At 33.3% G+C, this 23092-nt stretch overlaps 2 protein-coding genes, 1 long non-coding RNA gene and 1 pseudogene across 3 annotated transcripts; 1 reads left to right on the forward strand and 3 right to left on the reverse strand.

The window, feature by feature from the left end:
* Positions 1-2669: 2669 nt before the first annotated feature.
* Positions 2670-23092, reverse strand: part of LOC131002518 (DNA excision repair protein ERCC-1-like) — an 87374-nt pseudogene continuing 66951 nt past the window's right edge.
* On the forward strand, positions 4303-5383 carry LOC131002541 (uncharacterized). The gene is made up of 2 exons (XR_009094339.1): positions 4303-4432; positions 5261-5383. It is a non-coding gene; the product is annotated as an uncharacterized LOC131002541 (long non-coding RNA).
* On the reverse strand, positions 9892-10788 carry LOC131002558 (receptor-like protein 19). The gene is made up of 2 exons (XM_057929026.1): positions 10103-10788; positions 9892-9997 (listed from the first exon to the last, which is right to left on the reverse strand). The coding sequence occupies exons 1-2, from the start codon at positions 10786-10788 to the stop codon at positions 9892-9894; spliced, it is 792 nt and encodes a 263-aa protein (XP_057785009.1).
* On the reverse strand, positions 21115-21957 carry LOC131002525 (probable LRR receptor-like serine/threonine-protein kinase At3g47570). The gene is made up of 2 exons (XM_057929007.1): positions 21621-21957; positions 21115-21546 (listed from the first exon to the last, which is right to left on the reverse strand). Exons 1-2 carry the CDS (start codon positions 21955-21957, stop codon positions 21299-21301), a joined length of 585 nt encoding a protein of 194 aa, XP_057784990.1. The 3' UTR covers positions 21115-21298.

Raw genomic sequence — 23092 nt, forward strand, 5'->3', positions numbered from 1 at the left:
TTTTTAAATTCAGGATTTTATTGAGTAATTGATGTGAATTATTACATTTTACTAAAACATATTTTGTATTTGTTTATATTTTGTTTTTATTTTTATTTTTATTTTTATATGTATTTATTTTATTTAAATTTATCGTTTAATTTCGATATCGATCGTGCATCACACGAATGAGCATATACTAGTTGCATCGCCAATGAGGCTTAGCTCAAGTGGCAAAACTGAGGTACTCAATGACTCTCCTTTATGAGATGTATTGGGTTCAATACCGCTTGCGTGCGAATAGTTTTCCAGTTTTTCTCAACTTTATGTAGGTAGACGTCCTGCCTTTGTGCATAATAAATAATTTTAGAAAATAGAGACACGAATCGAACACAGTGTATGTAAATTTATCATCAAACACAGATTTCGACTTCAACATTTAATGCTCAAACTATATATATTAAATTTTTCCAAATTTTTCACACGCCCAAAGTTCTATGGCCCAGTCCAGTTAAGAAATTGGGTCAACTCGTTTTGGACAACACTTTATGCTCAAATTTTTAATTTTTAATAGTGTATTTCTTCAAATTTGCATTCAATTTATTTTAGTTGCAAATTTATCATTAAAAAATCCATAAATCTCATCGAATAACATAGGATTAATTTTCTTGTGCATAAAATTAAAATAATCACCCAACTTAACAATGCTATCCCTTCATCAAACTAGCTAACTCCTCTAATCTCTATTGTCCCCATTCACATATTTCTAGAAACTTTTTCTAGGTTAGTTGAATTTTGAAAAAAAAAATTCTATAGATTGCCTTGAGACTCTACAAGTTGAAAATGATGAGTAGTTAAAAAAAAATGTGTGTTTATTATATACTATTAGTCATTAACTTAACACATATCCCAACTATAAACTTAACTCGTGTTTAATTTATTTGGTCAATACAATATTAATTGAATCTATTTATATAAGGAAAGAAACTCATAAATTTCATTAACCGAATTCTTCCAAAGAAGTATTATGGGAGATGACCTTAAAGGGACAAATGCCCATAACAGCAAAAAAAAAAATGCAAAAAAATTAAAAAAAATAAGTACAATGTAGAGAATATAATAAAAATAACTAAATTCTATTTTTATTTAAAAAAATAAAATAAATAAATCAAGATTTTCCTGCATAGATTTATTGAAAAATTAAACAAGAATAAATTTAGTAATTTGATATCATTGTTTCAAATAACAAGATTTCTTTTAATGGTTGATCCTCTCTCTCACACACACACATATATATATCTCTCTCTCTCTCTCACACACACACGTAATCACACATTTAATTTCCTCTCCCGTAAGAAAACAGTAAACCAAATTGTCAGAATATATTTTGACCTATCACTCAAATTATATACTCTTACAGTCTTACTTCTCCCTTTTTTTTAGCAATCTTTTTTCACTCCAATTAGTGATAATATTTTCCCACAATTTTCCATCATATAATATGAGAAAAAAAAATGCTAAAATTTCCAATACGTTCTTATTCCTCTTTTTCTTAGTTCCTACATTGGTTGTCACTTCTCGACATTAAGTAAAAATACTCCATCCGTCCCATATATATAGGCTTGTTTTCCTTTTTCGGATGTCCCATTTATATAGGCCTATTTCTATAAAAAAGTAATGTTTTTTTATTCATTTACTATTATATCCATATTTAATTCTTTAATTTACTCTAATTTTAATATATCATTGAATAATAAATATGGGCATATTAGGAAATTTACTTATATATTTTCATTTCCAATGATTTTTCTTAATCTTTGTGAAAATCTCAATCAGCCTATGTATATGGAACGGATGGAGTATAATCCAATGTTTTTTACCAAGTCCAAAAAACAACTTATGTGATTCTGAACAATCTCTCTCTCTTTAAAGGCCTGGTTCTGAATTTTCCATTCAGTCAGAATTGCCCTTCCTGATCACACATTTAATGGCAGTATATACATTTATTCTGTCAGACTCAGATATTTGGATACATTTTTTTCTTTTCATTTTTCACATTTTGATACTAAATTCTTACTCCCTCCGTCCATCAATTAGTGTCCTAAGAGAAAGACTGAAAGGGACACAGTCACATGGGTTTTAAAAAAAATGTATTATTTATTTGTTGAATGAAGAAAGGAACCCACAATTAGTACGTATAGTTGACTAATGACATTTTTTATGATTAAAAGTGATGGGTATCACAATGGCATATGTGTAAATAAGTGTAATATAAGGGTAGTAATTAAAGTGATGGTCTTTTTTCAGGGGTGAGAGCCGGGTTGGTTTGGGGACGATGCTTAGGCCGGAGTTCCGGAAAATTAACCCTCCGCTCTCGCCCCCCTTCTTTTCGTTTTTTTTTTTCAGACGGGTACTCTTTTTCCTTTCTACGGTTTTTCCCTATGGGTTTTCCGTAGAAAGGTTTTAACGAGGCTCGGCCCTTAGTTTGCTTCTCCTGTACTTTCAAGGGTTTCTTTGATTTTTTCTTTTCCTTTTTTAATAAAATCGCATTTTAATAATTAAAGAAATAGTTACTAAAAAAAATACGATTTGGTGGACAGACAAAAATGACAAATTAGGACACGAATTGGTGAACGGAGGGAGTATAACGTACAATATCACCAACATGAAATATTCAAAGAATGAGAAAATTCAATGATGAATTATTATATATTCTCATTACTAATTATAATATAAAAAGATCAAATTGTCCCAAAATTAATAATCACGTATTTTCAAGTTAACTCACTTAATGAGCCCACCAGCTACTGAGCTGAGTATCATCAACATCTCGAGATCTAGGAGCTCGACTCGTTTACAGCCCTAACTGCAATGCATTTCAATGTTGTAGGGAATAATTATTTTTACCTTTTTTTCGAATACATTAGCCTTTCTTGCAAAGATTACAAACAACCTAAACGGCCTCTTTTCAGGTGTGATTTATGATAACTTGAAAAAAGCTTCTATAGTAACTCCATCTCATAACTGAGTGAAAAGACTCATCTCGTACCTTCTTCACCGTCGTTGGCTCGTCGGGTGTCGGCTGCATCCTCCTCCGTTTCCGCCTGCACCGCGGCCTTCCTCTTGCTTCCCCTGGTGCCGGAGTACTTGGCAAACGCTGCCTTCAGGGCAGATCTTACGCTGATCTCTTCTTCTTTCTTATGCTCTCTGCTCGTCTCTTGGTTCTCCTTAACTTCCTCGTTTCTTTCACTTACAGACGCGATAGGATTTTCAGCAACGGGCGCAGCAGGGTTAGGAACTGCGCGCTTGAACGGCTCATGGAAAGTATCGTACAAGCGTCTGACCTGTCGTAGAAAAAAATGATGATTATCTAAAGACATGCTCTAGATAACTGAAACTGCAATACTATGATTGTGTATCAGATGTGCAGGAACCGCAACAAACACATTACCTACCTTTCTTTCTCCTATGCCCGGGCAACGGGCAAGATCTTCCATTGATGCGTCCATGAATTGGAAAGAGACTAAATTTGGTAAAATTCGAAGTCAGTGCACAAGAACAAAATCAGTAACCAATAGAATCAAGTGCATAACTAAAAAACCAGAGCCTTACCCCGAATGTAGACCCAAGAGTAACAACATCTGTCTTGTTAACATGCCGGATTGATGTGAGTGCATGATTTAACTATAACAGAACAGGACATTAGTATCGGTTATATTATGTTAATCAGCAGGAAATAGTTTGTCGAATGTCATAAGCTTCCTAACTACGAAAGCTAATAAACTATCAATGAAATGAGCCATACCCGTGAAATGTAGTCCATATCCATCTGTCCCTGAATGAGATCGGCAGGTTTATTTTCATAAACTTTAATGGTCTCCAGGTACCGACCACACTCTTCCAAGCTAAATAAAGAAAAGGAAAAAAACCAGTCGGGTAACGTGAACAAAATTACATAAGAAAGGGTAAAAAGAAGGGGGCAAGGGCACTAGCAGTTTTCGAGTTTCAAAAACCAATTTCTTCAATGACACATTCTTTTTCAACTCCGAAAAATAAATTTTGACGAGCTAATAATTTCATTGTAACATAGGCATTAGACACAGAAAAGATACCTCCAAGCACATAAAAGAGTGCAGTCATGGAGTAGTGCTGTTTTTGTGACTTCAAGTAGAGGCTTAACAACATCTTCCTGGTACCCACAGGGGAGAAAATCAGAGACCCCTTACAAAAATTTAGATCAAAACTTGTATAAGAGTATCAAAGGCTTACCACATCAGCATGGCACAATACGACGCGAAGCTTGAAATTCTTCTGCAGTTCCCTTATCCGAAAATACAGATAATCTGGATGTAGAAGATGATAACGAAGACTGAAAAAGACAACAGAATAAATCCTGTTTACGTAAGAGGATCACTATACCAACTGAATAAACAATGGAAAGATATGCTAACATGTAGGCTTGATTCTAACAATATGCAATGAGGACTAAGAGTATCAAAATCCATTGATAAGGGAGATAACCTCTTAATTTTCTGAAAATTGGATGACTTTAAAGGGACAAATGCCCATAACAGCAAAATGAAAATGCATGAGGGGAGACATTCTCATCACCTAGAGCAGCATAAAACTGGAATATGTGTCACATTATCAGAACATAGTAATACAGAGAATGCCTGACAGGCTAAGCATGTTGCATTTTGCCTTCCAGTTGGAACCAACTCATCAGCCATGTCAGTTAATAATAGTTGGTTGCAGATTGTTTCCCACCATAGTTTTGTATGAAACACATTGCTTCCTTTTAGCTTCTCAAAAACATTTTCTGAGCAATAAAACATGCTCTCTCTCTCTCTCTCTCTATATATATATATATATATATATATATATCTCTAATAGAATTTTGTCCAATTTCCCACAAGCAAAAAGTCAGAACAGTTAGAGAAAGGGACATAATCATGTATGCTTTTAGCATCCACATCAAACCCCTCATATATATAACCATTGATAGTATAACAAAATGCAGTTTATTTTCTCAGTTTGTTAATGAAATTAAATCTTGCTTCTGGGTATCAAATTATAAACTTACTTTTGTTCAAATATTGGTCTTTGGAAGCCAAAAAGTACCGGTTAACCAAGATTTTGCAGATAAAAAATAAACCCAAGGCAAAAGGAAGTGGCCAAGTTAGGTTTATTGTCCTCATTGTTGCACAGAGGTGTTGTTAAAGGTCCTTTCTAGAGATTTCAGGTATATCAAATAGGTGCATTTCAATATGATGGTGTCAAGATATTGTTATCTCAAGAGCCTGTGCCAAAACACATGTTTCTATGATCATAATAGTGGCTACATCGGAATAAGAGTGCTGTCAAAACATGCCATAGGAAATGTACTTGATTCCCAACATATAAACATCGATGAAACTGTACTTGACTTCAAACCTCAAATAAAGCGCACAAGCATTTTGGCCCAACAAGTAGTCGCAAACAACATCAGCGAAAACCCATCGAACATTCCTTATATGCTTTAGCAAAGGGTTGCCCTTCTGCATTACAAGACAAACATGGGATAATTTATAAATCACACTATCAAGTATCAACCTACAGGACCTGGATAACTCCAACTTCCAAGGGATAGAGAAACATAGTTATCTATTCCCAATGGAGCATGAATATGCCACAACAGTTTACACTTTACAGTCTCAGAGTTTGGAAGGCATCCATCGCCACCTTATAACAGGCCAAACTACATGTAATTTGAACAAAATAACAAATACAAGTCACCAATTTATATGCCGATAGAGGTTAAAACATGCATTATATCAAAATTTTGGTGGCTAATCTTCACTTTTTAACTGACTAAAGGTCATATTTACAAAAATAAAAGAAAAATCCATTGTGCTAACCCAAGCATATAAAAACTGTCTGTAGGTTAACATAATGACCAAGTAAACATTGAAAAACTCCCCAGGTAATAATGTTTAGTCATTTTGAGTCCACATAACGAATTACACATCAACAATGAGTTTGGCATATGCTTATTATTGATTGAACATATTGGTAACAGTGCACAACAAAAGTAACTCACCTGTCTATGGCTTACGATGATGGCATTCCGATTTGCACCAGCTGATGAAACTGAAGTGGATGGAGCTTCAGAATGAATGGTTTGCCTAGAAGATGACAAAAATAGCTCTTGATGTAACCAACATCCTACATGAACCACTCTAAAGCAAAAAAGCGTTCTCATAATTATACATAGATATATAGAGACCTTGGATGGGATCCTTGAGAGGATGAAGGGGCATCTTTGGAGGACTGAACCACTGGTGCAGACGGCGGGGTGGTGTAAAATTCAGTGTTTTTGATAAAATTGAAAGCTTGCGAAAAGGAGGAGGAAGGCTTGAATAAAGATTGCGACTTAGGTTGGGAGCTCTCAACCACCTCTTCATATGAAGGTATTTTCACAACAAATGATGCATTATTCTGTTTCTGCTGCTCAGGATCACCTCTGTTTTCCATCTTCACAACTCACTCTCCTAATTCACCTTTCCAAAATCCCTCCTTTCTACTTCCTTGATCAGTTTAAATCAAATTTAGCATTATAATTTTACCCAACCTTCAGAACATTCAATAAACACATACAACCAAATCAGTTCAGTAAAAATTCAGCCTTCACTACAGAAAATTCTACCGAATTCTTCCGAAGAAGTCTTACGGGAAAAATTACATCCATGAATTACAGCAAATTAACAACATAATTTGTTTCAGAAAGTGGTCGCATATAAATCGACCTAATTTAGATGAAGAAGGAGAAGTACCTCGAATGGAAGAGCAGAAGTGATGGAGGAATAATTTAGCCGGAACGGATGATGCGCACTGCGGCGGCGGCGGCGGCTTGCTTACCGATGGCTCCAGACGGCGGCGGAGAAACGCGGCCAAGGAGAGAATTGGGAGAAACAATATTATTAACTGTAAAACTCTTCCAACTTATCTTGGATCAAAACGACATCGTCTTAATTTATGAAGTATTAAAAAAGTCATTTCCACAGAGTTTCACATACTGAAAAAATTGTTTGAGGATATATTTGCATTGTTTCTTGTGGTTTGGTTTGGATAGAGTAATTAGTCAAAGTCAATATATAATTTACCATCAACTTGAAAAAAGTGTTACTACAATTTAGGATATTATTGAACATATTAATTAACTTCAAATTTAATAATTAAAACATATATAATTATAGAAACAATAGGGCCGAATGGCCCTATTCAACATACAACATTAAATTTTGTCCACCATTTGAAAAAACATAAATTTTGGCCATTTTTTGTATGTCATGACTATTCTACCCTTCTCTCTCTTTCCTCTCTCTTTCTCATCTCCCTCTCTCTCTCCAGCGGCTCCTCTCTCTGCTCCAGCGGCTCCTCTCTCTCTCATCTCTCTCTCTCTCCAGCGGCTGCGCGGCAGCGGCGCCGAGCTTGGAGAATTTGTCGGAGCTCTCGCGGCGGTGGTGGAGGAGATCCTCTCTCTCTCTCTTTCCAGCGGCTGCCGCTCTCTCTCTCCAGCGCGCCGCCTGGGCAGAATTCGTCGGAGGATGAGGCGGCGGCGGCAGATCTGATCTGATGAGGCGGCGGCGGTGGATCTGATCTGATCGTTGCGCCGCCTCCTCCATCGGCAGATCTGATCTCCGCCTCCTTCGATTTCAGTCATGGCGGATCTGATCTGATCTGTGTGCTGCACGTATGACACTTATGGCACTATTAGTGCCATAAGTGCACACTTCCCCCTAGGGTTTAGATATTCCATTTAGGGTTTAGATGTTCCATTTAGGGTTTAGATTATCCATTTAGGGTTTAAATGATGTTATTGTTGTTGTTTCTGTATTTGTGCTGCACGTATGGCACTTATGGCACGTATTAGTGCCATAAGTGCCCAAATGACCATTTTACGTAGTTTTATTTTGAATTTCCGTTGGCACTTATGGCACTAATAGTGCCATAAGTGTCAAAATGACTATTTTACTTGGTTTTATTTTGGATTTCCGTTGGCACTTATGGCACTATTATGGCACTATTAATAGTGCCATAAGTGCCAACGGAAATCCAAAATAAGATCAAAGTAAAATCTTGGCACTTATGGCACTAATATTGCCATAAGTGCCGAACCCGACCCGGCACGCGACCCGCGTGCCTGATCCTACCCGGTCCGCCTCATTAAGGGTAAAAACGTCCAAATCAATAAAAATGGCCAAAATTTGTGTTTTTTCAATGTGTGGCCATAAATTGTGTTTTATGCTTCATTTTGGCTACTTCAAAATTTTACTCATAATTATATATCATTTAATTTATTTTTAAAAATGAAAATAGGATTTAGTTATTTTATTGTATTATCTACATTTTAGTTATTTTTTAATAATTTTTTGTAACTTTTTTTTATTTTTATTAAAAAATAAATTAAAAATAAAAGATGCAAAAAAAATTACAAAAAATAACTACAATATACAGAATACAATAAAATAAATAAATCCTATTTTTATTTTTAAAAATAAATTAAATAAATTCAACTTTTCTCTATTAAACTAGAATGTGAGTGGCCACAATGTGGCTGCATATATTTATTGTAATTATATATCATTTGTCAATAATCAAGAACGACCACATAAGTAGCAATAAATACAAAAAGATAAAGAGTTATTAACGCCTAAACTAAATACACGAACTTTGAGCTTATTTTGGATTTTCCACTCATTTTTTTTATGAACTTTGAGAATTGTCAAAAAAAGTACATGAACTTTGACTCATTTTTTCCCCATGAAATATATTGTTATTAAAAAATTATCCAAATAATTCTTTTATATTTAACTAGCTTGCTTGATTGATTTAATTAATGATAGACGATAATTATTCATGAGTGACATGATATTTTTTAAGTTGAACTCGTAATCAAAACCACGTCATTTTGAAAAAAAAAATTAATAATTATTTGAATCATTTTTATAACAATATATTTCGTGGGAAAAAATAAAATGAAGCCAAAGTTTGTGTAATTTTTGATAATTCTCAAAGTTCGTGGAAAAAATAAAATGAGTCAAAGTTTGTGTATTTTTTGAGAATTTTCAAAATTCATGGGAAAAATCAAAATGGACCGAAAATTCATATATCTAGATGTCAATAACCTAAAGATAAAAAAAAGAAAGAAAGAGAGAAACAGTTGAAGCACAAGTATGCTCATTCGTAAAAAAATGTCAACGTGATCAACTCATTCGGAATTTCCCCATCCAATCTATTTGATGACGAGTCAAGAATGCTCATATTTCCAAGAGACGAAGGGAATTCAAGTATTGTTAGACAAATTCAAGAATCTAAGGAGGCGTTTGGTTTGAGTGGTAATGCATGATTGATAAAATAATTCACTTTAGTCAAATATTTGGTTTGCATGATTGGACACGTGATTGATAAATCGGCTTACAATCGTTTATCAATCCAAAGTTGGGTGGATTATATGATATATCCAATCTCAATTATTTGAATGCCAAGATCTAAAATGCATCCAAGTTATCACTATAACCAACCTCAACCAATCAAAATTAGTAGTAATAATCATGTAAACCATTGTCGGAGATCACTCTAGTATTTCACACACTCCGGATTTCGAGAAAAACGACACCGTAGACGAAGTAAAAGCTCCATTTTCCAGTGAAGTAAAGACGGTGGAGAAGAATAGCGAAAATTAGTTCGCCAAGTGTTCGACAAAAAGCCTAGATGAAAATAACTGCTTATGTAATAACGGGACTCCATCACAACATTGTATAAACTCAAAAAGCACAAACTCACAAGTAGCAATCATAAAACAACAATCTGATGTCTGGAAAAGAACAAAAAAGCAAGATAGAAAAGCTCATAATATATATTTGTCTTGAATCAACTTCTCCTGTGTGTTGGAGTAGCTCTCTTCCTTGTCTTCTTCTTCTTCTTCTTCTTGTATGTATATCCAACACCAAAAAAGAATTCCACCAACCATCTTGGCCTTCCAAATCGAATAATCCAACAACCAATTCCAATTCCAACTATGATTCCACTTCCATATCCCATCACCACACTTCTCCATCCAAATCCATCTATAAATCCATACTCATCTTCTTCTTCTTCTGGCTGCATCCGCTGCCCATTCTCCTCGTTGCATTTTCTCGTCAACGGAACTCCACACAATCTCAAGTTTCCCACGTATGAATCATTCTCAAATGTGGAAAACTGAGTAGATTGTGGTATTTGCCCCACGAGATCATTCATTGAAAGGTTTAATTTCGCAAGAAATGTCAAGCTTGTCAGTTCACTTGGAATTCCTCCATCCAATTTGTTCGATGACAAATCCAATGATTCAAGCACACTTATATTTCCAAGAGATGCAGGTATGTGTCCCATGAGATTATTGTGCGACAAATTCAAGTATCTCAAAGAATTCAGATTACCTATGGAATGTGGAATAGTACCAGAGAATTTATTGGAGGATAAGTCGATGATTGTAAAGTCTTCCAACAATCTCTTCAATAACTGATCCAAACCTTTCAAGTTGATTATCATCTCCACGTAAATTGAAAAATAGTCATAATCACCATCTGTTTGATTTTCCTTCATATCCATCATTGCTCTGAAATTCTTGAAATATTTTTGAGGTAAAGACCCCACAAATTTGTTCTCTGATATATCTAAAACTTGCAACTTAGGAAATGGAAGGTTGCTTCGTGAAGCCAACGACATGTTACCATCAAACTTGTTAGACTTCAAGACGAGCACTCGAAGCTCAGGAAGAGCTTCCATCCAAAACGGAAATTCATCTTGTATTCTATTATTTCCAACATCGAGACCCTTTAGACTTTTGCAATTGATTAAGGATTTAGGTAATCTTCCTTGCAATTTATTACCACTCAAATTGATGGACTCAAGACTACACCCTTTGATAAATATTGATGGAATGGGGCCACTAAAGTTATTTTCATTTAAATGAAATATGGACAACGATTTGCTCAAGTTTCGAAAGCATTGTGGAACTGTCCCTTCCAAATTGTTATTTGAGAGCAGAAGAAACTGAAGGGATGTCAAGTTGCAGATGGAGAATGGAAGCTCACCATTTAATTTGTTGGAAGAGAGCCCTAAATACACCAAATTTGATAGATTCCCAATGGTGGATGGTATTGGACCTGGAAGTTTGAGAAGTCAAAGTAGATATATATTGCTTTAGAGACAATCTGGATACATAAAGAAACATGGCAATGAAGAAATACATTTTATGCACATGAAGTATTTTGATAGAAATTAAATTACCTCTTCTATTCTTATATCACCCATGCATGTTTCATATATTCAATGGCATCTTAATTTAATATAGCATTTGTTTACATTGATCCTTAAAATTAATAGAGTTACAATATGGTTGGAAACAACAAATCCAACTATTGTTAAAGTATTTAGTTAATTAAGCACGAGCTAATTAAATGAGAACAACCTAGCAAGTTGAGAAATCAAAGATTCAAAATTAATTAGATAACTCATTCTTTTCTATTTCATATGTGGAGTAACAAAGGAATTAGACAAATCGCATATCTTATATGAACACACGTATAGACAAATTTCCTTGCAATTTATTAACACTCAAATTGTTAGACTAAAAAATAGACCCTCTCATATATATTGATGGAATGGGGCCACTAAAGTGATTTGCATTTAGATGAAATATGTCCAAAGATTTTCAAACTGTTATTTGAGAAAATGAGAATTTGAAGGGATGTCATGTTGCACAGAATGGAAGCTCATCATTTAATTTGTTGGAAGAGAGCCTTAAATACCCCAAATTTGATAGATTTCCAATGGTGGATGGTATTGGAAAATTGGAAAACCCTTCATATAAATCACTTTAAAGATAGAGATGTAAAACACTCAGATTTTTTGACACAAATTCGAAAAAAAGTGTTTTCTATTTTTTCTTTTTATTATTAATATCATTCGTGTTCTATTTCATATTGTGCATGCATTGGCAAAGGAATTAGACGAATTGCATATCTTATCTTACCAAATGTAAAATATGAAAAAGACTAGTTCAAACAAAAATGGCCAAAGATCCGATCAAGTTTGTAAAGATGTTATGTCAAGCTGAAGATGGAGAATGGAAGCTCACCATTTAATTTGTTGGAAGATAGTTCTAGCCATGTCAAATTTCTTAGATTCCCAATGGTGGATGGTATTGGACCTAAAAATTGAAGAACCCTTCATTTCAATCACTTTAAAGATGGAGCACAATAAGAAAGACATTTTCTTTTGTACTTGAAAACATACACTGAAACATTATTATTTGCTAAATGCCTTTAAATTATAAATCAATTAGCAATGCACGCAAGATATTTTGTTACACATCTTATATTCCCTATATCACGAAGACATCATAATTTAACAAATCATCTGTTAACACAAATCCAACTGCTGTTAGAGTATTTATCTAACTAAGCATAAATTAGTTATATGAGAAGAAGCCAGCAAGCTAAGAAAACAAAATAAGCTAAATATCTGATCAAATTTTGCAAGCGTTTCTGCCAAGTTGCAGATAGCAAGGGATGTCAAGTTGTAAATGGAGTGGAAGCTCACCATTTACTTTGGCAGATAATTTGAAATATCTTTTCAACAAATGTATCTAAAACCAACAAATTAGGAAATGGACGACAGATAATTTATGTAATGTTCCGTCCATTTTTTATTTCTTACTTTTATTTTTTAATAAAGTCAATCATTTTTTCAACTCCCAATACACTTATTTAACATTTTATTAAAACTCGTGCTACAAAAAATGATGCACACTTTTATGGAACGGATAAAGTGTTAATTTACAAGGCAACTCAATTTGCAAGTCATTATTTGACTTATGTGAGAATGCCGCGTGGAAGTCAAATCATTGAGCCACAAATTTTGACTTCTACTCAAATAACTATTAATTCATCAAAAATATTATAAAAACTTATTTTTGAGGATTAGTTTAGATGGATAAAAGTAAGTGTTAATAGATAAAAATGCTCACTTTCTTAAGTTTTTTATGAAGGGGTCATCTTTAATAAAAACATGTATTCTATTGATTCTTAGATAAAAATATCATTCAATCAAAAATAGTTTTTATAAAAAATTTAGACAACCCAAAATTCTTTTCCATATTTTTGAATTATTTCAAAAACTAAAGGGAAAATTGCACCTAAATACACAAACTTTGTCGAAAATCCATATCTGACGTGAAGTTAGGAATTTACATTTTAATACACCAATTTAAGAAGTTGTTCAATATTGACACATTTTTCAATTCCGGCGACCGGCATTCTGACGTGGACGCCGGAATGCCAATGTCGCAGCCACGTCACACACCCACTCTCTCTCACTCTCTACACGTCACCTCCCCCCCTCCCCCCGTCGGACCCTCCCCCTCCCCAGAACCGCGTCGCACCACCGCCGCCGAGCCCAGCCTCCCGCCGTCAGCCACTTCCCCCTCCCCAGAACCGCGTCGCACCCGCCACCTCCACCAACCATACTAACCGGATTTCCAACCACCACCGTCGATAGAGAGAGAGTGAGGGGAGGCAACTGGACAGCGGGGCTGTTCGGCGGAGAGAGCAATGGCGGCCTCAGCCTTTGAGGTCGACCGACGGTCCAGAGAGGGCGAGGTCGACGGCGGTGGTGGCCGAGGGCTGCTGCTGTTCGTCTGTCAAGGAGAAGGGCAGAGGCGAGGATGAGGGAGGCGGCGATGGCGGCGGTAACCTCGCCGGAAATCGTAGGAGAAAGAGGGTTTAGGGATTTAGATAGAGTGATTTGTGGATTTGGGGGATTTTTATGAGGGAGGAGATAAGGGGGACGAGCGAGAGAGCGAGAGTCGGGGGAAGGAAGGAAAGACAGAGAGAGCGGCGGCGGCACTCGCCGGCCGTCTGTCGACGGGAAATTGAGAGAAAAGGGAGTTTCATGAGTTACTTCATCTGGTTCGGTTTTGAGAATGAAAGAACGGGATTTGAGTGAGTTTGATGAGGGGAAGAAGGTGGTGGTGGCAGCTGGTGGCGATTTCGCCGGGAATGGAAGGCGGCGGCGCCGGCAGGAGAGAAGAGGGAAGAGAGGTAGGGAGAAAGAGGGTGGAGGGCAGCGAGAGTGATGAGAGAGAAGGGGGAAGGTGACGTGTATAGAGAGAGAGAGAGAGTAGGGTGTGAGAGAGAGAGAGTGGAGTGTGTGTGTGTGTGACGTGGTGATGATGTGGCATTCCGGCGTCCACGTCAGAATGCCGGTCGCCGGAATTGAAAAATGTGTCAAAATTGAACAACTTCTTAAATTGGTGTATTAAAATGTAAATTCCTAACTTCGCGTCAAATATGGATTTTCGGCAAAGTTTGTGTATTTAGGTGCAATTTTCCCAAAACTAAATTATTATTCCAATCAAGTCAATAAAGCATAATTAAAAAAAAATGGCATAACAAGGTAGTGAAAGCATGAAATTGAATGACATTATCAACTAATTGAATGACGTTTGAAGGGATGTCATGTTGCACATGGAGAATGGAAGCTCACCATTTAATTTGTTGGAAGAGAGCTCTAAATACTGCAAATTTGATAGATTCCCAATGGTGGATGGTATTGGACCTAAAAATTGGATAACCCTTCATATAAATCACTTTAAAGATAGAGATGTAAAGCACTCAGATCATTTGACACAAATTAGCTAAGTCATACAATTCGAAAAAAAGTATTTTCTATTTTTTTTCTTTTTTTTTTTAAATATCATTCGTGTTCTATTTCATATTGTGCATGCATTGGCAAAGGAATTAGACAAATCACATATCTTACTTTGGCAGATAATTTGAAATATCTTTTCAACAAATGTATCTAAAACCAACAAATTAGGAAATGGACGACAAATAATTTATGTAAGGTTCCGTCCAATTTTTTTACCACTAAACTGATTTATAATTGAACGAAAGATGGCCAAAGATTTGCTAAAGTTTTCATAGCATTGTGGAATTTCTTATTCCCAAGATATACATAATCAATCTCTTTTGGAATATCACCTCCACAATTGCCAAGTCGTAAAATAAATTGATTTGATTATTATAACACGACCACAAAAATAATAAGTATTAGAACACTATATTTAATGGTTCGTTTTTGTTAGTTCGAATACATTATTAAGTGAATATTAAATGGTAATTGTCGAATCCACTTAATTTTGACTCGGTTCAATTTAGTCTTGGCAATGAATCAATTAAATGGGCCCTCTGATATTTACAAATTGGTTTTCAGTTGTTAAAATAAAATTAAAAAGTCATTTTTTTTTTATCAAAGCATGCAGTTTATTGCTAAAAGATTAATGTACAAGTTGATTTCCACCAAAGTTGTTGTCTGACAAGTGAATACTCTCTCAAGTTGTGTACATTGACCCAAACTCAACGGTATATCTCCCTCCAATTTGTTCGACCACGGGCTAAGTAGTTTGAGTCTTTGAAGGTTGTTATGCGAGCAAATGTCTTTAGGTAGGCGGTCTGATAAAGTATTATGGTATAAAATACACCCTCCGTATGCAAAAATATATACCTAAATAGCTTCGGCACAGATTTTAAGAATTTTGTTAAGTGTATTGTGACCAAATTTTACAAACTCCAGACCATATAATCTCACAAATCAGCTTAGACAATAGCATTATACGAAAAATAATACTATAACTTAATTTAAATTACAATTTAAAATAATTCCAAGTCGAAATACTCTCTAGCTTTTTATATTTGGAGACTATAATACATCAAATCTAGATTTAGGTGCATGCCCAGTTTTATTGTTAGATTGAGCATCTGAATAAAGAATCAGTATTAATAAAGTTGAAAGTAAAATGAGAAAAGAATAATTAAATTGCTTAGCTATATATACAACACGTTACTGAGGAACCGAAAAATATCATTAGAGGCAAGAGCCGAAGTTTTGCCATTTTCACAAAAATCTACGTTTAAACTGAATGACATTATCAACCAATTTTTGGATATCAGTAGAAATGAAATAGTAAGGTATCAATCTATTTAAATTCTCAGTATAGAGATAAGAACATATATACCTCTCAGTATAAATTCCCAAAAAAATTATTATTATTTCACCTCTTTTGAAGCTGGTATGTTCGATTTTCGGTGCTATATCTTGCAATAAGTAATCGGATCTCTCAGGCTCATGTAATGAAAAAAGAATAATTAAATTTCTTAACTATAAACAAATTATTGGGGAGCCCAATGACATGCATCTTCTATATGGAAAATTGCTTTCAATTATTTTTCTTGGATGCAATAATTTTCAAAAATCGATTGAGAGGGAAATATAATCATCTCTTACACGACTTTGACTTAAGCATAAGACTAAATGTGTATCACATATTATTTCCAATTCTCAATATACTAAACTCTTTTACTAAAGTTTTGGCTTAAAGAGTAGTGCAGACATACCATTTAAAGAGGCGCCATCAAGGAATAGGTAACGGAGACTTGTGATGTTCAAGATTTGTCTTGGAAATGGTCCACTAAGATTGTTGGAACTCATGGCTAATATCTCTAGATTATTAAGATTACCCATCTCTTTCGGAATACCACCTGTGAAATTGTGTCAAATCATGATAACTATTTTTGAATCGGGTGTAGTAATAATATGTTACAAATAGTATGAACTACAAATTAAATCATAAGTATTAGAAAAATAGTTAGTGATGTGTTTTTCCTAATTATATGAAAGTGAATATATCATATGGGATAAATTGTCATTTAGATCGATGCAAAGTGCAAACTGTGTCAAGAATAGAGAGAGAGAGAAATAATAATAATAATAATAATAATAATAATAAAGTCCACCTGTGAAATTGAGCCCACCAACAGTAATGCATGAGCAATATATCTTGTGATATGGGCTAAGTTGTAAACAAATTAAGTTAAGTGGTCTCTCTGATATTTACGAATTGGTTATAAGTTGTTAAAATAAAATTAAAAAGTCATTTATTTAATTTATTGCTAAGGTTAATCCTTTGTTCAACTGTAAACCGAGTCAAAGCAGTAATATACAATGTTCAAAGAACAGAAAATAGGACAGAAAAGTGACGATAAATATGATTAACAATTGGCTTATTAGAAATAACAATAAAGGTGGTTAATGCCTCAGACCAAATATCTCAATAAAAAAATTTAGCAAAAAAGTAACAACGTACCAGTTAAAGAGATGTTGGCAATGTGTAATTCACGAAGAGTTGTGACATTCCAAAGTTGTCTTGGTAATCGTCCACTGAATTTGTTGTCGCTTATGCTCAACACCTGTAAATAATTAAGATAACCAATCTCTTTCGGAATATCACCTGTGAAATAATGTCAAGTTAATAAATTATGTTTGATTATAAAGTATATTAGTGGTATACCACTTCAAACTGCTCCCCTATCTTGCAAATGCAGAAAAAGGAGACTATAATCCGAATTCCATACATAGATATACGAAAAGAAAAAGAATATAAGTAAAATTTTAGGATATCTCAAGACCTTGATAAATACTATTATGTGAGCTAATATCCCATTACAAGGGTGGGACTGAAAAAATTCAAATAATGAAAATAAAAATATTCATACATCTTATAAATTATGAAATGTAAATTAACGTTGTCCAACTATATGAAATTAATTGAATATAAGTATCTCTTGTGATATTTTGAGTACTTAACGTGATCTTTCAATTAGATTTGACATCAAAATCCGTTTCTTCTCAAACCCCAAAACGAGAAAAATGAGTAATAATTATGACAAAATGGTAAATTCCAATAATCTTTTTTCATATGATGGATATAATGTAAAGAGTAATGCTAAATAGCCAAATTGTGGCCACCCACAATTCACTTAAATAGAAAAAAAAATTAGTTATTTTATTGTATTCTCTACATTGTAGTTATTTTTTTATAATTTTTTGTAACTTTTTATTTTTATTAAAAAATAAATTAAAAATAAAAGTTGCAAAAAAATTACAAAAAAATAACTATAATGTAGAGAATACAATAAATTAAATAACTAAATTCTATTTTTATTTAAAAAAAAATTAAACAAATTGAAATTTTTCCTATTAAACTAAATTGTGGGTGGCCACAATGTGGTTGCATAGATTTATTGAACTGTAAAACAATGCAAAGCTTGAAAACAAAGCATGAAATTGAATGATGTTATATATCATCAATTGATTTCGAGATAATTAGTTAAATTATTAGTATAAAGATAAGACCATACCTTTCAAATTGTTCTGGTGAAGGTGTAATTCCTTAAGCTGTGTGATGTTCCCAATTTCTCGAGGGACATTTCCACCAAAGTTGTTCCTTGACAAGTCAATACTCTCAAGTTGTGTACATTGACCCAAACTCAATGGTATATCTCCCTCCAATTTGTTCCACCACAGGCTTAGTAGTTTGAGTCTTTGAAGGTTGTTATGCGAGCAAATGTCTTTTGGTAAGCAGCCTGATAAAGTATTACCGATAAAATACATCTTCCGTACGCAAAATATATATGCCTTAATAGCTTCAGCACGAATTTTAAGAATTTTGGTAAGTTTTTGTTATGTGTATAATACTACTATAATTTAATTTAAATTACAATTTAAAATAATTCCTCGTCGAAATACTCACTAGCTTTTTATATTTGGAGACTACAATACATCAAATCTAGATTTAGGTGCATGCCCGGTTTTATTGTTAGATTGAACATCTGAATAAAGAATCAGTATTAATAAAGTTGAAAGTAAAATGAGAAGAGAATAATTAAATTGCTTAGCTATATATACATCACGTTACCGAGGAACCGAAAAATATCATTAGAGGCAAGAGTCGTAGTTTTGCCATTTTTCCAAAAATCTACGTTTAAACCGAATGACATTATCAACCAATTTCTGGATTATCAATAGAAATGAAATAGTAAGGTATCAAAGTAGTTAAATTCTCAGTATAGAGATAAGAACATATATACCTCTCAGTATAAATTCCCAAAAAAATTATTACTATTTCACCTCTTTTGAAGCTGGTATGCTCGATTTCCGGTGCTATATCTTGCAATAAGTAATCGGATCTATTTCACCTCTTTTGAAGCTGGTATGTTCGATTTCCGGTGCTATATCTTGCAAAAAAATTATTACTATTTCACCTCTTTTGAAGCTGGTATGTTCGATTTCCGGTGCTATATCTTGCAATAAGTAATCGGATCTCTTAGGCTCATGGAATGACAAATGAATAATTAAATTTCTTAACTATAAAAAAATTAATGGCATCTTCTATATGGAAAATTGCTTTCAATTATTTTTCTTGGATGCAATGATTTTCAAAAATCGATTGAGAGGGAAATATAATCATCTCTTACACGACGGGCAATAGACTTTGACTTAAGCATAAGACTAAATGTGTATCACATATTATTTCCAATTCTCATGGCTAGTTACGATATACCAAACTCTCTCACTAAAGTTTTGGCTTAAAGAGTAGTGCAGACATACCATTTAAAGAGGTGTTCCCGAGGTATAGTTGACGGAGACTTGTGATGTTCAAAATTTGTCTTGGAAATTGTCCACTAAGATTGTTGCCACTCATGTCTAATATCTCTAAATTATTCAGATAATCAATCTCTTTGGGAATACCACCTGTGAAATTGTGTTAAGTCATGATAACTCGATTTGAATCAGGTATAATTATATGTTACAAATAGTATGAACTCCAAAATCATAAATATTATATATTTAGTACGCCTTCTCATGCATCGCGATACACGAACTAAAGTGATTGTTGGCCAATATTTTAATCCAAAGAAAATTTGGTGACGGTTGGCGAAAAGAAATAAACTCAAAGAAATAAAATGTGAACGTCAATGGGGGAAGTTGTGGATATAAACAAAAGGTGTGTTGATAATTATTGTTTACGATTATCTTAGATAAATAAAAATAACATAAGCAAGATTTTAGGATATCTCAAGACCTTCATAAATACTATTACGTGAGCTAATATCCTATTACAAGGGTGGGACTAATATAAAAAATTCAAATAATGAAAATAAAAATATCCATACATCTTATCAATTATGAAATGTAAATTAACATTATCCAACTATATGAAATTAAATGAATGTATGTATGTATCTCTTGTGATATTTTGAGTACTTAACGTGATCTTTCAAAACTTGTTGAACCTATATAATGGTTATTAGATTCAATAAATCTATGTATCCACATTTTGGTCACCCACAATTTAGTTGAATAGAAAAAATTTCAATTAATTTAATAGAATTTAGTCGTTTTATTGTATTATCTATATTGTAGTTATTTTTTTTGCATCTTTTATTTTTAATTTATTTTTTAATAAAACTAAAAAAGTTACAAAAAATTATAAAAAACTACAATGTAGAGAATATAATAAAATAACTAAATTTTATTTTTATTTTAAAAAATAAGTTAAATAAATTAATATTTTTTCTATTTAAGTTAAATTATTAGTATAAAGACAAGAGCATACCTTTCAAATTGTTCCAACTAAGGCCTAATTCCTTAAGCTGTGTGATGTTCCCAATTTCTCGAGGGACATTTCCACCAAAGTTGTTGAATGACAAGTGAATACTCTCAAGTTGTGTACATTGACCCAAACTCAATGGTATATCTCCCTCCAATTTGTTCAACCACAGGCTAAGTAGTTTGAGTCTTTGAAGGTTGTTATGCGAGCAAATATCTTTTGGTAGGCGGCCTGATAAAGTATTATGGTATAAAATACACCCTCCGTACGCAAAAAAAAAAATATATACCTAAAATGCTTTGGCACAAATTTTAATAATTTTGTTAAGTTTTTGTTAAGTGTATTGTGACCAAACTTTACAAACTCCAGACGATATAATCTCACAAATCAGCTTAGATAATAGCATTACAAAAAATAATACTATAACTTAATTTAAATTACAATTTAAAATAATTCCACGTCAAAATACTCACTAGTTTTTTATATTTGGAGACTATAATATTTCGAATCTAGATTTAGGTGTATGCCCGGTTTTGTTGTTAGATTGAGCATCTGAATAAAGAATTAGTATTAATAAAGTTGAAAGTAAAATGAAAAAAGAATAAATAAATTGCTTAGCTATATATACATCATGTTACTGAGGAACTGCAGAATATCATTAGACGCAAGAGCCGTAGCTTTGCCATTTACCCCAAAATCTACGTTTAAACCGAATGACATTATCAACCAATTTCTGGATTATCAATAGAAATGAAATAGTAAGGCATCAAACTAGTTAAATTCTCAGTATAGAGATAAAGACATACCTCTCAAATTGTTCTCACTAAGGTCTAATACTTTAAGCAGTGTGATATTCCAAATTTGTGCAGGCACATATCCACCAAAGCTGTTGCGTGACAAGTCAATACTCTCAAGTTGTGGACATTGATACAAACTTGACGGTATATCTCCTTCCAAGTAGTTTGCCGATAGGTTAAGTAGTTTGAGTCTTTGAAGGTTATTGTGCATGCAAATGTCCTTTGGTAGCCGACCTGATAGAATTACCATATAATTAAAATAGATTCTACTAACAACAAATTAAAAAATGGATAGAGAAGAATACAACCATGAAAAGAGTTTCCACTTATATCAAGATAAACGAGTGAAGAAAGATTTCCGATTTCCTGTGGAATGCTTCCTTCGAGTCCCATATCAGAGATATCTAATTCAGTTACCCTGCTACGACGTGAATCACAAGTAACTCCTCTCCACGTGCAAAAAGAGGTTCCACTGCTCCAATTATTTTTCAAAATATTGTGAGGATCTGAAGTGATGTGGGATTTCAAAGCAAGAAGTATGGATTCATCACTTTTGATTTGAGTTATGTTCTGTGCAGCAGAGAGGCTAAGACATGAAAACAATAAGAGTAGCGAAAGAAGGAAAAATGTGGAAAATGTATCCATATTGTGAGTGCTAATTGTGTGAGAAAACAAAAAGCCTACCAATTGACATTTATATTCAAATCTTTTGAATTTTAATTTAACGGTTTGATTATGATAATGGCAAAATAACTGTATATTTTCCTTATGAAAAATTGCGCCTTGTATTATTTTCTTGAATGAGATAATTCTCTGAAATTGATTGAAAGGGAAATATATATATTTTTTATTACTTTTTAAAGTGTATGATTGCGTGATAGTCAACAATATTAATTTTTTATCGAGACAATTTCGAGAATAATTTCATAGGCGACCGGCACTAGAGTCGATAGACTAAATTAAATGTGGGTGAAATTCATTTATTATCGAGACAATTTCGAGAATAATTTATTAAATATATTTGATATTACTTGAGAGACTATACGAACTTTGAAGATATAAATTAGACGAACTGTTTTCCAAATTTTTTTATCATTTTTAATTCTTCTTTATTTTTATTTTTTTCATTATTTAGAAAAAACAAATTCATTTTTTCCATCGTCACACCCCACTCTCCTAATTCTGCCTTCCAAATCCCTCCTTTCTATTCAACTTCCATCGTCACAATTTAACACATCAAATCTCTTGAATTTTAATTTAATGGACGTTTTGATCATTATAATGGCAAAACAACTGTATATTTTCCTTATGAAAAATTGCGCCTTGTATTATTTTCTTGAATGAGATAATTCCCTGAAATTGATTGAAAGGGAAATATATATTTTTTTTATTACTTTTTAAAGTGTATGATTGCGTGATATAGTCAATAATATTAATTGTATTAATGGTCTCCACTTGCCATTTCAATATTTCAGAGGCGACCGGCACTAGAGTCAATAGACTAAATTAAATGTGCGTGAAATTAATTCATTTATTATCGAGACAATTTCGAGAATAATTTATTAAATATACTTTGATATTACTTGTGAGACTATACGAACTTTGAAGATATAAATTAGACGAACTGTTTTCCAATTTTGTATCATTTTTAATTTTTTTTTTTCATTATTTAGAACAAATTTATTTTTTCCATCTTTACACCTCACTCTCCTAATTCAGCCTCCTCCTTTCTATTCAACTTCCATTATTGTTGAGCTCACAAAGTCTCTCTATTTCCCTA

Source organism: Salvia miltiorrhiza, unplaced genomic scaffold (assembly GCF_028751815.1).
Source record: "Salvia miltiorrhiza cultivar Shanhuang (shh) unplaced genomic scaffold, IMPLAD_Smil_shh fragScaff_scaffold_143_1, whole genome shotgun sequence".
Lineage (NCBI taxonomy): Eukaryota > Viridiplantae > Streptophyta > Magnoliopsida > Lamiales > Lamiaceae > Salvia > Salvia miltiorrhiza.

Bases quoted from the DNA above. Each gene is read 5' to 3' on its own strand.
- LOC131002558 (XM_057929026.1), bottom strand. From the start codon at position 10,788: ATGGAAGCTCTTCCTGAGCTTCGAGTGCTCGTCTTGAAGTCTAACAAG. The intron at 9,998-10,102 runs GTATGGATTTAT...TCGATTTGGAAG, and splicing joins CCAGAAGAAGAAGAAGATGA to GCCAAGATGGTTGGTGGAAT.
- LOC131002525 (XM_057929007.1), bottom strand. From the start codon at position 21,957: ATGGATACATTTTCCACATTTTTCCTTCTTTCGCTACTCTTATTGTTT. The intron at 21,547-21,620 runs GTTGTATTCTTC...TAATTCTATCAG, and splicing joins AAGTGGAAACTCTTTTCATG to GTCGGCTACCAAAGGACATT.